Source organism: Gloeophyllum trabeum, assembly GCF_000344685.1.
Source record: "Gloeophyllum trabeum ATCC 11539 unplaced genomic scaffold GLOTRscaffold_00004, whole genome shotgun sequence".
NCBI lineage: Eukaryota > Fungi > Basidiomycota > Agaricomycetes > Gloeophyllales > Gloeophyllaceae > Gloeophyllum > Gloeophyllum trabeum.
This window is the reverse complement of record NW_006920413.1, coordinates 590,479-604,304: the sequence shown is the minus strand read 5'-3', so window position 1 is coordinate 604,304 and position 13,826 is coordinate 590,479. Positions and strand designations below refer to the sequence as shown.

General features: G+C 54.8%; 5 protein-coding genes across 5 annotated transcripts; 4 read left to right on the top strand and 1 right to left on the bottom strand.

The window, feature by feature from the left end:
- The first annotated feature begins 61 nt into the window (after nucleotides 1–61).
- GLOTRDRAFT_110364 (UV excision repair protein Rad23) lies at nucleotides 62–1,784 on the top strand. The gene is made up of 7 exons (XM_007865949.1): nucleotides 62–151; nucleotides 214–310; nucleotides 361–440; nucleotides 489–824; nucleotides 882–1,037; nucleotides 1,089–1,415; nucleotides 1,485–1,784. Exons 1-7 carry the CDS (start codon nucleotides 110–112, stop codon nucleotides 1,593–1,595), a joined length of 1,149 nt encoding a protein of 382 aa, XP_007864140.1. The 5' UTR covers nucleotides 62–109; the 3' UTR covers nucleotides 1,596–1,784.
- Nucleotides 1,785–1,960: 176 nt separating this feature from the next.
- Nucleotides 1,961–4,757, top strand: GLOTRDRAFT_73425 (uncharacterized protein; the record flags this gene model as incomplete). The annotated part of the gene is made up of 9 exons (XM_007865948.1): nucleotides 1,961–2,399; nucleotides 2,463–2,641; nucleotides 2,787–2,969; nucleotides 3,029–3,196; nucleotides 3,251–3,382; nucleotides 3,445–3,626; nucleotides 3,686–3,910; nucleotides 3,968–4,363; nucleotides 4,421–4,757. 9 exons carry the CDS (start codon nucleotides 1,961–1,963, stop codon nucleotides 4,596–4,598), a joined length of 2,082 nt encoding a protein of 693 aa, XP_007864139.1. The 3' UTR covers nucleotides 4,599–4,757.
- A 1,383-nt stretch (nucleotides 4,758–6,140) lies between these two features.
- Nucleotides 6,141–7,403, bottom strand: GLOTRDRAFT_73424 (cysteine proteinase). Its single transcript, XM_007865947.1, has 2 exons — nucleotides 6,866–7,403; nucleotides 6,141–6,780 (listed from the first exon to the last, which is right to left on the bottom strand). The coding sequence occupies exons 1-2, from the start codon at nucleotides 7,219–7,221 to the stop codon at nucleotides 6,219–6,221; spliced, it is 918 nt and encodes a 305-aa protein (XP_007864138.1). The 5' UTR covers nucleotides 7,222–7,403; the 3' UTR covers nucleotides 6,141–6,218.
- Nucleotides 7,404–7,896: 493 nt separating this feature from the next.
- On the top strand, nucleotides 7,897–8,726 carry GLOTRDRAFT_120358 (uncharacterized protein; the record flags this gene model as incomplete). The annotated part of the gene is made up of 3 exons (XM_007865946.1): nucleotides 7,897–7,938; nucleotides 7,996–8,079; nucleotides 8,134–8,726. The coding sequence occupies 3 exons, from the start codon at nucleotides 7,897–7,899 to the stop codon at nucleotides 8,545–8,547; spliced, it is 540 nt and encodes a 179-aa protein (XP_007864137.1). The 3' UTR covers nucleotides 8,548–8,726.
- A 1,698-nt stretch (nucleotides 8,727–10,424) lies between these two features.
- Nucleotides 10,425–13,825, top strand: GLOTRDRAFT_137413 (uncharacterized protein; the record flags this gene model as incomplete). The annotated part of the gene is made up of 4 exons (XM_007865945.1): nucleotides 10,425–10,625; nucleotides 10,689–10,705; nucleotides 10,757–10,868; nucleotides 11,836–13,825. 4 exons carry the CDS (start codon nucleotides 10,425–10,427, stop codon nucleotides 13,774–13,776), a joined length of 2,271 nt encoding a protein of 756 aa, XP_007864136.1. The 3' UTR covers nucleotides 13,777–13,825.
- Between the last annotated feature and the right edge of the window lies 1 nt (nucleotide 13,826).

Genomic DNA, 13,826 nt, shown 5'->3' with positions numbered 1-13,826 from the left:
TTGGGGGCGTACGCGTTCTCTCCGCCACTTTCATCGGTAAGGCATCCTATTTTTCTTCTGCTGCCGCGCGATTTCAACAGCGAACGCAGCTTCTCCTCGGACGGTCATCATGAAAATCACGATCAAGACGTTGCAGCAGAAGGTGTTCCAGGTGCGTTGTAGGGCGAAAGAAGGGAGCAAGTGCAAGTATGCTAACGGGGGATCTGCTGCTAGGTCGATGCTGAGCCGTCGGAGACGGTCGGAGACCTGAAGAAGAAGGTCTTAGAGAGCCAGGGCCACTCTGTCGAGAGCCAGAAACTCATTTATTCAGGTGTGTATGTATGCGGGCGATACCTTTTTCGCAGCTCATCGGATCTGCAGGGAAGGTATTGCCGGATTCAAAGACGATTGAATCATGTGAAATCAAGGAGAAGGATTTCTTGGTGCTCATGGTCGCAAAGGTACGTGCACATGTCCTAAACGTAGATCGAGGCTTCACACATTTGTAGCCGAAACCCACGCCCGCAGCTACCTCGTCAACAAGTACATCTACCTCTTCTACTCCCGCCCCCGCCCCCGCTCCTGCTGCTGCACCTGCCCCTGCTGCCCAGCCTGCTGCCCCCGTCGCGGCACCAGCGGCGCCGTCACCCGCACCCGCTGCCTCCGCGCCCTCCCAGCCCGCCGCGGCCCCCGCCTTCGGCGATGCGAGCTCTTTCCTGACGGGAGAGGCCCTCCAGAGCAGTATCAACAACATGATCGAGATGGGCTTCGAGCGTGAACAGGTGATGCGCGCCATGCGCGCAAGCTTCAACAACCCAGATCGTGCCGTGGAGTATCTCATGACTGTACGTGGCTGCCTGGTTCTTGGGTCATCGTATTGTTGAGGGTGTCTCTCTGTCTAGGGTATCCCCTCTCATCTTGAGGAGCGGGCGGCGTCTGAACAACCTGCTGGTGGTGCTGCACCGCGCGCGGCCGCGCCGGCTGCTGGTGCTGGTGCGGCTCCGGCTGCCCAGCCTGCTCCAGCGGCAGCGAACACTGGACCTCAAAATCTGTTCCAGGTAAGCAATCTCGCCTACCATCTCAATAGCATGCTCATTTCCGGTCTTCAGCTCGCCCAGCAGCAGCAACAGCAGCTGCAGCAAGGTGGCGGCGCCGGAGCCGGTGCAGGTGGGGCGGGTCAAATCTTCGACCTCGCGGCCCTCCGGGACCTGCCCCAGGTCGCCCAACTGCGCGAGCTGGTCGCGCAGAACCCGGCGTTGCTCCAGCCGCTCCTGCAGCAGCTGGCCGAGGCGAACCCGCAGCTCGCGCAGATACTCGCGAGCAATCCCGAGGCGCTGTATCAGCTGCTTGGTGCAGGTGACGGTGAGGGCGGCGAAGGCGGTCCCGCCACGCATGTCGTGCAGGTGACGGAGGAGGAGCGCGCTGCTATTGAGCGGGTGAGTGGGCTATTTTGAGAGTAAGGGGTGATCAGGATGCTGAGCTGATGTCTCGATTCGACTCGACAGCTCGAGGCGCTGGGTTTCCCAAGGCACATCGTGCTTGAGGCGTATTTCGCTTGCGACAAGAACGAGGAGCTCGCTGCCAATTATTTGTTCGAGAATGGGAATGAAGATTAAATGGTGATGCCAAAAGGTCAATTGTAGAAGTAGGAGCGACTTGTAGCTATTTTCCTTCTTGCAGTTTCCCCTTTCTGCTTCTTCGACTGTGATATTCTGGAGTACTCTTCCGTTCTGTTCTGGTCATGTAGCTACTCGTATTTGCCTGTGCATGCAGCGCCGCGTATTCAAATAATAGCCGAGGCGGTATTGCTTGTGGGAAGACGCGTGTCTTGTTACAGCATCCGTCTCACCTTTCTATTCTTCTTCACTGATCGGGCTGCGCGAACACGATGAGACACAGCCCACAATGGATAGCATGTCAACAGAAGGCATTTATTGTGCTATAGAAAAGCAGGCGACCGGAGGTGTGGGCGGCAACGGAGATGCTGCTCCCATTACCATTGCTCGCCCTCACCTTCGGTCTCTTCGACGGCGCCGCCGCCCAGGGCTCGGTGACCGACTATGCGCCGACGACGAACGTGAAGTGCCCCGCGGCGCCCCTGGTGCGCGTGTTCACGCCGCAGAACCAGTCGCTGCACCCGCAGGAGCAGGCGTATATCAGCACGCGCGAGAGCACCATCCTCCCGGATGCGTGGAAGGAGTGGATAGGCGACGGGTCGGGGATTGGGTACAATGCAAGCGTGGTGCAGGCTATGCAGGGGAATTGGAGTAGGATCGGCATAGCGATTAGTGGGGGAGGGTTTCGGGCGGCGCAGTATGGGGCGGGCGTGTTGAGTGGCCTGGATGCGAGGAATGAGAGCGCGAAGGCGGCGGGGACGGGGGGCTTATTGCAGGTGGCGAGCTATCTCTCCGGGCTGTCAGGTCCGTCCCTGCCTGTCCGATTCGTATCTGAGTCAAATATTGAAGTTTGAGCTCTATGCACAGGCGGCTCGTGGATCACTGGATCGCTGTATATGAATAACTGGCTGACAATCAAGGATATGGTGTTTGGAAACGGAGGGAATCTATCCGGCTGGCTTCTGGATCTGAACCTGGCAGCGCCCGCTGGCATCGACCTCTTCAACCAAGACAACCAGTACTTCTTCGGTAGTCTAGTATGGAGCGTCGAAGCAAAGGCGTACAAGGGGATGTGCGTTACCCCACTTACTCTCCTGTATTCCGCATGCCTAAACGCTGTCCGTGCGCCACAGAGATACCTCGATAACGGATCCCTGGGCGCGCATGATATCGTATCACTTCCTTAACCAGACGACCCGGTCGAACTTCTTCACCAACGATAGCGCGCATGGCGCAGGCCAACTGTGGTCCCAGATCCCAGAGACACCCGCGTTCCAGCAGTACATCCCTCCGTTCCCCATCGTCATGTCCGATTCGCGGCCCGTGGGATCTAATCTCACAACCGCCTTGACGCCAGAGCCGGTCGTATATGAGGTCAGTACCAGTTTACCAGATGAAGACTTCGCGCGGTTAATATTTCAACGGCTTCGCAGATGACCCCGCTCGAGTTCGGTTCCTGGGACCCTAACCTATCCGCCATGGTTAACATGTCTTTCGCCGGCACCCACTTCGTCAACGGCACGCCGCCCAATGATACGGCGTGCGTTACCGGATTCGATCAAGCTGGCTTCATCATGGGGAGTAGCGCGAGTCTGTTCAATGTGAGGAATACAATCCTGAGTGCAGAAAATCCTGGGCTTGACTCCTCATTCTAGCAAATCCTAGATTTTGGCACTAATACTTTGACGGGATTCTCCTCGCAAGATGCGTCGGGGCTGCTGTATGTGTTGAGTCGGCAACTGCAGGAGGTTCGAACGAGAGCTAATGATGTTGCTAATTGGCCCAACGTAAGCATATGAAACTTTAAGCTGGTTTCGTGTTGTGAATAGCTAATAATGTGCTGCTACAGCCGTTCCAAGGGTTGAAATCGCAGACATTCGAAGACTCTAGTTCCGATTGGTTGGAGCTCATTGACGGAAGTTCGAACGCGGAGAATGTGCCGCTCGGACAACTATTCGTTCGTGCTAGAGGGCTGGATGTGATCGTAGCGGTCGATTCCAGCGCTGACCAATCAACCACTTTATGGCCCAAGTACGTGCATACGTCAGTATTCTCACACAAATTAAGTTTACAAAAGACTCTTTCACTAGTGGATCCTCGATAGTAGCGAGTTCGAACAGGATGTCGACAATATTGTTGGCCTCTCATCAAAAGTTTCCACCTATCCCTCAGACTCCTGCCGACTTCATATCGACAGGGGTGAATCGTAGACCCACTTTCTTCGGCTGCAACCCGACCCAGAATCCACCCGAGTATCCCATGGTCATATACTTCCCAAACTCGCCGCCTCTCAATGGGGAGAACCCAGTCACCAAGTGCGTCGATGTTTCTCGTTGTCCCCCATGAGCGCAAGCTGACAGGCATTTTCTCAGTACCGGCACGTTCCAAATCGCCTACACACCCATTCACACCCGCATCTTCATCGACCAGGTGCACAATAACACCATCGGCGGCTTCCTCCCCAACACGACCTCGCCCGACCCAAACTTCGGCAAGTGCCTGCAATGCGCGGCGGTCGACCGCGCACGGTATAAGCTCTCGCCGATGCCGCCGCGCTCGGACGTGTGCAGCCAGTGCTTCGCGCAGTACTGCTTCGATCCGTGGAACCCGCCGAGCCAGAACGAGCTCCCGGGACGGCAGTTTGCCTTCGTCGACCCGGATCCGCAGGGCGTGAGCGGGGCGCTGTCGTTCTTTGCGAAGAACAAGGCAGCGTTGATTGGGGGTTTTGTGGGACTGTTCGTCGCTATCGCGCTGCTTGTCACCTTTTTGTGCGTCTTAACGTTCCGCTTACTGTGCGACTCCCAGCGGCTAACTTTGATCCATAGGATATGGTGGAAGAAGCGCAAGCACCGTGAGGCAGAGTATTCCGTTGTGAAAGACTTGCATGATGACGATGATGCTGCTCTTTTGGCAAGCGTTGGCCTTGATAAGTACGAGTTAAAGCCTCGGAGACGGGGTTTTTTCAAAGGGGGCGATAGATCTGCTTTTTCCTTCGGGTTTTAGACGTTGCATGAGGTTTTATGAACGCTATGCTATCACGCGCTCTTCTGTTGTCTGTTGCTCTCTGGTTTTGCCGAACTCTGCAATTCCTCGCTTGGACGATCTTGTAATGACTGTTACTACATGTGCAGCTATATCTTTCGACTTGCCCTCCATATTTCCGCGATATGTACATTGCGTGCGACCCACCGGCATCTTTTTGGGATACCGGAAATGGGATGCAGCACAGCCCCATGGGCAATCGACGGGGGTCGAATCTGAGATAACGTACTTCACACTCAGGCTGTTAGCGACATCTATGCCCTCTGTTCCTCACCCGCAACTTATTTACTTTTTCTTAGCCCATAAACTAAATGCTAAAGCGAGCGCCGGTGTAACTGTTGCCACGGTAATCCACAGGCAAGCTTCCAGCGTGTTCATTGAGTTCAGTAGGATCTTGCACGTCACAGCTATGATGCTGAGAGATGGCATAGTGTAGACCGTGGTAAGCACGATCACTTGACATGGTGTCTCTTGTGTCTGTTTATTTATTACTGTTGATGAGTAGCTGATTGAACCATCAGAGGAATTTTCTTTGACCCACCGTGTTGGGTTCATGCGCCTGCACGAAGTGGCAAAGGTGAAGCGTAACTGTGCATAATATCGCAATGCATATCATGACGCGGCTTGGTAAATGGTCTACCACCATGGCAACTCTTGGCAGTGGTCAGTGTTTCGTCCGTCTTGGACGAGACATCCTATTCACCCAAGGTAACTAGCCAGCTGCAGCATATCATCATGTCTTGCTGTCTTCGACTGAGTTTGCGACGCTCACCACAGGTAAGAGAAGCTTGAAGTAGGCATCAAGCTCAAGACTTCTGCTGGCGGCATTGGGCCCACGCTCGCGAGGCATCGCTGAGGTATCGCTGAGGTTGTAGCGGATAATCTCTATATGAATTTCGACAGCCGTTTTTATGCCTATCCTCTTATACGACACCTTATATTAATCAACTCCGATCCCGAGCCGTGTGTTCCGTCAAGTACTCTACAGCCACAAATGGGGTTCCATTAGATACTCTAAAGCCACAAATAATGTACTAGAGTGTATCTGCTAGAGTATATACCAGTGATTTTATGGATTAGTCGCTGATGAAATTTCGCATAGCGGGAGTCTCCATCGCACCACAGACGCGGTGCGAGTTTGCTCAAGGATCGGCGAGCTGGAGTATGCAGCTACACTCTACTAAGCCTCGCCCATACCAACTACAGGGAGACTTCGTACCATCAGCGGGTTGATCTTATTTCGCCGACCGATCGCCAACTATGTATGGGATTATGGGTCATGGGAGGTATGGGTCATGGGAGGGAGGTATGGGTCGTGGGAGGTATGGGTTGGGAGACTCGAGCGTAGTAGTATCATACGACCGATTCTTTTCTCGTCGGAACTGCGGATACGAGTCGTATTGCCAGCACACATTTGGATTGCTGTGCACATACCGGTTCCGAGGCCGCAACACCGTATGCTGAGCTCTCAAGCTTGGATGTCTTATTGTATTTGAAGGCAAAGGGGCTGTATTCGTTGCGAGCGAAACCGATACCACGACGAACAAGCAATCGGATACGCCGTGGGGTGCATGCTGTTAATTAGTTCTCTGGGCGTAACTCTGTTACTCGACCACGAATCCCGTTCTTCTCCTCTTCAGAAAGATGAATCCCGAAATACACTCGCAGCACCGTCACTCTCTCTTCTTCCGTCTGGCACGTCTTCACCACCTCCGTCTTCCCTCGTAAATTCCGCTTCAGCACATCGTTCACCAGCATGACCTTACCGTACACCTCCCCCTCCCTTCGCAGGAACTTGACCACCAGAATCTCAAACGTGAAGAAACTCTCGGGGTTATGGCTCGTCGCGTAGTTCATTACGGCAAAGTCCGCGTCGAGGAACTCGAGCGCGTCGGGGAAGCAGTAGAGAGCGCGCCACGCCTGCTCGGGGGCGTTGCGGTACTGGTAGATCCAGAGCTTCTGGTCGCGCTGGGAGACGTCGGGGATGGTGTCGTAGACGAGGCGCACGTCCTGCGTGCCTATGTTCCGCGTGACGTGCCCACTGACGAGCGGGAGCGGCTCGCGGGGTCCGTCGCCGCCGAAGCCGACGTCGGCCATGTAGCGAGTGCCGTCCGGGAGGGTGACGATGTTCACCGCGTGTCCCCTGATGCGCCGAGTCAGTTATCGTAGCTGTCAGACGTCAAACAAGCGGTGTGGGATCTGTTGGCCATCGTTATATGTAGACGCACCATCCCCAGAAGCAGGGCTCCCGCCCGCTCTGGTCGCGCATGTTGATCACCCGCGCGCCCGTCTGGTAAACCTGGAACCCGAGCGCACGGAGGACGTGGTTGAAGAGCGTGTTGTTCTCCATGCAATACCCGCCGCGCCCGTTGCGCGTCATCTTGCGGAAGAGGTCCTGCACGTCCAGGGAGATCTTTGGGTCCTTGGTGTAGTGTAGCCCGAGGTTCTCGAAGGGGATCGCCCCGATGTGGGAGGTCTGCAGCGCTTTGAGGAGGTCGAGGCTCGGAGAGGCTTGACGGTATTGCTCGGGAAGGGAGATGTGGGTGAGGTATTTGTCGAGTTGCTCGGGCGAGAGGGAGGACATGGTTGGAGGGTTTTCTTTACGAAGTGATGACTCTGGTTTATCGGCAGGATGCTGAGCACTAGTAGGGTCCTCCAGTATTTCGAGGGCGGTAACAAACGTCGTTGCAGATCGTTTTGAGAAATCAATGGTCGCGGTATCTCCACTTGCACGGTAATCTGGTGCATATCCTTTCTAAATACGTGAATGAAAGCCAGGACAAGTTGAAGTATCTAGGAGAGGAAGATTGAAGGACAAATTGCAGCAGGTACTGTAGGAAGGGTTGGTCCGGATTCAAACTATGTGCAACTTTCACTTGTTCGGCCATCAACCTGTTACAGTACTATCTCCCCTGCTTTATTCTGCTTTATTCTGCTTACTCGCGCCGACGGTCGCCATGACATACGATACGTACGGCTCTTGCGCCTTTCAGCTATCCGAACGCAAGGAGATCAGCAATCGATCTGCGTCTTGTCCTTTCCGGCCAAATCCTTCACATCCAAGTGGATATCGATGCCGCGATGTATAGAAACTGGCCCCGTGCGCACGCCTACAACGCACCAACAACGTGTCGGATGCTGATCCAGCCGGATCCTGCTGCGTATGAAAGGAGCCGTGGAGCGACGCACTTGTCTTGACTCTTGCCACCTCTTTGCCCGGTTCTTCAAGCTCGACCAAGCATTCTGAAATATTCCAGCTATGCAAGCGCAATACTCGACGGGGTCTGCTGGGTACTACAATGTGAGACTGATGGACCGTGCGGTCGGTAATTCGTACTGACGTCTTTCGTTTCCGTAGACCGATGCGGATAACATCTGTGGCATGTTCGGTGCGCTATCGCTGAGAGGGGCCTCAGAGCAAGCGCCGTCGACATCGACATTCGTGAGTGCCGTACATACATCCCAGACCGAACATCAAACTGATCGCATGCCCAAGACCCAAATCCCTCCCGACGAGAGCAGCGACTCCGAAATGTCAGACACGGCAACGATGGACTCGGGCTACGATAGCCAGTCCTCCACCCCCGCGAAGCGCCTCTCCTGCGCCATCCCCGCCGCGATCCCGCTCTCCGCCCCGCCCATCTACCACGACGCCAGCCTCGGCTGCACCGCGCTCCAAACAATACAGACGCACATCGACTGGCACACGGGCGCGACGACGCCGTCCTCATTGTTAGAGGCGATATTGGTTCATCGACAGGCGTTCATCGCGGCTCCAAGGGAGCACCGCACGTGCTCGAAGGCGCTCACGCAGCTCGCGTTCACGCTGGAGCAGCGTAAGGCGGAGGGGGACGCGGATACGGCGGTCGCGCTGCGGTATGAGTCATGGCTCGTTTCTGGGTGGTCGTGAGGGCTATGAGATGAGATGAGTGCTGTTTTGAACGATTGTTATCGGCGCATTGTGCTTAGCGGTGGTTTGGTTCTGTGATGTTGGGCATCTCTCGTGTACGATATGTGTCGGCCGTTCCTGAATATTATAATCTTTCCCTAGGCGACCGTCGATTGGTTCATGTATCCGGATAGGGCCTCAATGGCAGGAGGTCCAGGCGCAGTGCTGTGTGTCTCTCCGCCAGGGAAGGATGCAATTGGATCCCGCGCGCTCGAGCGACCCTGGCTGGCTAGGCTCCAAAAAGCAGCGACCACGCAATTCCTTAACCATCCATGTTTACTCGTGCTGGACCCTGCCGGGCCTGCCTACGGTTCCTCTGTGCAGTCCTTGATTGAATGATTGGTTCCCGAATTCGAAGGACGCGTCAAGATCTCACTGAACCAGGGAGGCCGAGGCGCACTGTGCGCATCACATTCTACCCGCCGGCGTGTCCCTGGTTGGCTGGCATCGAAGTGCAGCAATCACTCCATACGCGCACTAGTATCATCCCGCGTTCTTGGTGCCAGCCCGCACTGTGGGATGCCGTCACTTGGCCGAGACCTGTCGATTGACTTCCCTGGCGGAAAGCGCATTCACAGCAGTTCATGCTGGCAGCAAATACCCCTGCCAAAAACGGGTGGATTGATGTTAAGTATACTTGGACTCCTATGTTGAGTCATACAGTCTTCTTCCACGGCGCAAACAGCCTGTACCATTGCCAATCAACGTACCAATCGCAAGTTCCGGAGGCGGTGACGCCTGCGATTGGCTCCTTCCACCCTACGGTCCAGACTCGGCCTCAATACCGCTATACGGTAGGCGCTTGGTGTTGCCAGGCAATAAGTTGTATATCGCGCTGCTTCCATTCGACCTCAGGGATGTTAACCGTTCTTTCCTATTCGCCGCTACAGGCCTGGATGTCGAGAAACCCAGTTCTCATGTAACGTCTATCCTTTTTGCGGTATTTGCTATGCCTACGTTTCGCCTAGGCAGAGGGCTGGGCCCAAATATCGTTGCCTTCCGCCGCCATTGGCGGTTATTTGATGCTCAGAGTGTATTGTCATAGGTATGCTCAGGCTCGTATGCATCCAGCCAGGAACTTTCCTTATCCACTGTCTGAAGCGCCGGCGGTCAATGCAACAAAAGCGCAAAATTATCCGCGGCCCGACGGTCGCGTTCGACAAAACATGCATAGCTCCGCTGACCTCAAATTTCTTCCGTAGATCCACAAGTCCAATGAGGCGTTGTGCGCGCCCGCGCTTTCGCAGCTTATCTCCGGATCGTTACGCTTTTAGTGGGTGAGGTCTAGCCTCGCCTTAGCGCTTGTCGCTGACTGGTGTACTTGTGCCCGGTACTCGGCGCTTTATTTAGGTCCGCGCTTCAGCCAATGGCAACGCAGTCAGAACGACCCATAATGCACGAGCGCTGTCGACCAGGCAGAGCCGCTCGTCCTTGCGTGGTAATTGTTTAAGGTTCAGTCGGGCTTTCGCAACCCAGGTTACTCCATCCTTAACGCGAGGTATAGGAACAGCAGCAGCTTTGTCGGGCCGTGGAGGATCACTCAACTCATTGTTGGGACCCATCCTGGTACCTGATTGGCTGCGGGGGATCTCGAATTACAACCAAGGAGTGCGGGGAGCCCCGGAACTCGCTGGACAGCATTTCTCACCCGTTTAGAGGAACCGCGCTGCAGGGGCCTTACGTGAAGGTCTGGAATCTCCATCACCTTCAGACTTATCCGGGGAGAAGCTCTCGAGAATCTCATAAATAATGGTTAACTGCAGGCCTCCTGCAGTCCAGATTTTTACCCCATCTCACTCGCGCCCGCCCTTTTCCCCGCTGCCCGCGCCTAGCACACTATGTCAAGTTTATTGAACGATAACCTCGAGCGCGCCGGTACTTGGAGTCGCAATACCACGATGATTTTGCCCGTTTCCAGATCCGTCATGCCGCTCATAGACGCGCTGCCGTCGATGGCATCCTGGGGATCTCTGCACTGTGACGACTATGACGTCCTTCAGCGCAGTCTGGCGGACACCACCAAAGTGACGTTGACTGTTGTAAGTCTTTCCTTTTTTTTCTCCGTGCCGCGACCACGAATGACTGACGTACACAACGGACAGCTTCTCGCGTTTCTTGGGTGAGCTGTTCGAGTTTCAAACGACTTTACCCCGTATTGACTGGTGCTCAGTGTTGAGGTGGTACTGCAAGAGACTGTTACGAAAGCGTTTGCGTTCCTCGCCATCCTCTACATCGTAGCTCTGCGATGGTCTTTCACCGGCCTCGGCAGGACGGAATTTGAGGTGAGCCTCTGCCGTTGAAGGAACAGACAAGTTCATGCTTATATGAAGTACAGCGACGCGTGAATATTGTCACGTATCCGGTGTTCATTATTCTGTCGGCTCTCCCGGATATCGCAGTTTCAGTGCTGACGTGCGTCAGCGTTCTTCGCTGCTTTGCGTCACGGAAACTCGCCGTCGTGACCATCGTGTCTGCCTTTCTCCCGCTCTTTGCACCGTATGTTGGTATTATTTGGCAGTTTATCTGGGTTCTTGTACGGCGAACGAGGAGGGGGGCATTTGCGAGTCCTGCTCCGGCTGTCGAAAGATCAGTTGCTCAGGGATGATAATGTGGGTTCATGAACCAAACACATTGCCTATTGGCCTCCCTGTATTTATTATGTGCGAGCGGTTGTACACGGCTGGCCAAGTCGGCTTCCTAATACTCCCCCCTCTTGAAGTTTGAAAGCCGGATCCACAAACAGATCTTCGATCAGATCTCCATGATGAGAAGCTGCATCGCCACTCATATCGATCTTATCTGAGATCGCATCTCCCAGTGCACGTGACTTTACAAAGTTCTCATGAGCCACCCACCCAGTCCGAGTCGTCCGGCGGCTCTTTGCCATCAACCACCATCTAACGCCGCAGTGCTATATCCAACTAGACATTTACAAGGGGGACTGGCCTCCCTAGCACTGCGAAGAGCCATGACAACTACCGCAGGGAGCAAGCGCGTCGCGATAATTGGTACTACTCCCCTGATGCGTAGTGCTTGTCCTCATGACTGACCGGACAGAAAGGCGGAGGTACAGCAGGACTTGCTGCATACCGACACCTCGCTGCATATCCGAATATAGATCCCACAATATTTGACTTGTCAGCTTCTCTGGGCGGCTTGTGGTCAAGGGACCACCCTTACCACAGGCCTGAGATGTCGACGAATGTCTCGCGGCTTACCTGTACTTTCTCTGATTTCCCTTGGCCAAAGGACAAGCTCGACGCCCAAGGAAGGGATATTTTTCCCTATGCTGGGGACGTTGGTGACTACCTTCATCGTTATGCTGAACGCTATGTACGAAAGGAAGATATCAGACTCCAGACGAAAGTGGAGACTGTTCAGTTCGAAGAAGATAACTGGATAGTCAGAACATCGACTCTTACCGAAGTCACTCCGGGATCCCAAGACGAACGCTTTGACTACGTGATATTTGCGAGCGGATTTTTCTCGACACCCTTCACACCGTCGATACCAGGGATGGCCGAGTCCCAGATCCCTCAGATCCACTCCGCCAACTTCCCTGCTGCCGAGACCTACCGGGGTAGGAAGGTAGCCGTTATCGGCGGCTCCCTATCTGCTGCAGAAATTGCGGGCGCTCTGTCCCCTTACGCTTCGAAGGTTCACCACATCCACCCACAGCCCTTCTATCCAATCCCGCGATATGTTCCGGATAGCAAAGCTGAATTGCAAGACAAACCTTTCTTCCTACCATCAGATGTCGTCTTCAATCGACGCTCCACTCGGAAGAGTATGGAGGAGCAGACGCAGCCGACGGTCGAGATGAACCGGAAGAAGCACGAGTACTTGGCCACCTTGTGTCCACCTTTATCTCACCCGTCAAATTTTGATGATCCACCTCGGGTGGGTGTGTCAGATATGTACGTCTCGGGTCTTCGAGCGGGAGCGATCCATCGTCATCTGGCCAAACTCGAGTCTGTACAAGCTGAAACGTCTACACTGCATCTATCCACTGGCGAAGAAATATCCTCTATCGACGCTATAATATTCGCAACAGGATACACAACCAAATTTCCCTATCTGCCACCCTCCGCGCTAGAAGCTCTTGAGTACGACCCCTCTAACCTCTCAGTCCCGTTCCTCACGCACCGCCTTGTCCTCCATGCAGACCTCCTGCAAGCTGGCTTCGTAGGACTATATCGCGGGCCGTACTTTGCTGTGATAGAGATGCAGGCTCGATACGTCGCTGCGCTCATTGCGGGAGAGAAAGAGTGGCCCAGAGAGGCAGAGATGAGAGAGGGCGTGGAGAAGGAACGCCGAGTACGGGAGTTCACGCGGGACGGTAAACGCCAGTTCCCGCATAGCGACTATGGTGGCCTCGTCGAGGGCTACGCGAGGTTGCTGGGTTTATCCCTGTTCAAGGAAGCTGACCCTGCTGTGGCGGACCAAGTGCTTGCGTGCAACTATCCACGAGAAAGGACAGGGGATGTGGAGGCGATCGAGCAAGACGTTCTTGGGACTCTGCGTCTGTCAAAGGAGGGCGCGTGGGTGTTGGGCGCGGTCTTCAGGTCCTGGAGCGGTCGCTGGAAGGTCAGCCGGGTGATTAGGCATGATATGCCCGGTGGAATGGACGGGACGTTTGAGGGGACCGCTACATTCCACCTGCGACCTCCGTCTGCCCTCCCTGGGGACTCTACCAAGGGCCGACCGGCAGACCCTGCTGCCTGTCAGGTTCCGGGCAACACCATAGCGATATTCAGCGGGCCGGAAAGAGGGGTCCTTGAGTACCTATATCACGAGTCGGGGACATTCACTACGGCGACGGGGATATCCTTCCAGGCCCATCGGAAATACGTCTACCGGTACCACCCCTCCGAAGATGTCATCTCCGCTTGGTTTGTCAAGGGCGGTGCGTTTGGCTCTGCGCCGAACGAAGGCGAGATTGATTATTGGTTCCACGACATTGCCATCGGGGGCTCTTCCGAAAGTGGGTTGTGGTTCTACGAGCATAAGGACAAAGGCGGGTGGACTGCGAAAGGGAACGAACACCTTTGTGTAAGGGATGTGTATAGTCCTGTTTATAGGTTTTGTTTTGAGGGAAATGAGGTGGGGCAGTTTGGGATTGGGTATGATGTGCGTGGGCCGGATAAGGGATACGTTAGTGAGGCGTGGTATGAGAGAGAACCTTGCTAGCGAGGTGTACAGGCCGTTGTAAGTCTGATACTGATCTTGTATTCTCGGGA

Bases quoted from the DNA above. Each gene is read 5' to 3' on its own strand.
- GLOTRDRAFT_73424 (XM_007865947.1), bottom strand. From the start codon at position 7,221: ATGTCCTCCCTCTCGCCCGAGCAACTCGACAAATACCTCACCCACATC. The intron at 6,781-6,865 runs GTGCGTCTACAT...TCGGCGCATCAG, and splicing joins GAGCCCTGCTTCTGGGGATG to GGGACACGCGGTGAACATCG.
- GLOTRDRAFT_110364 (XM_007865949.1), top strand. From the start codon at position 110: ATGAAAATCACGATCAAGACGTTGCAGCAGAAGGTGTTCCAG. The intron at 311-360 runs GTGTGTATGTAT...TCGGATCTGCAG, and splicing joins CCAGAAACTCATTTATTCAG to GGAAGGTATTGCCGGATTCA. The intron at 1,416-1,484 runs GTGAGTGGGCTA...TCGACTCGACAG, and splicing joins AGCGCGCTGCTATTGAGCGG to CTCGAGGCGCTGGGTTTCCC.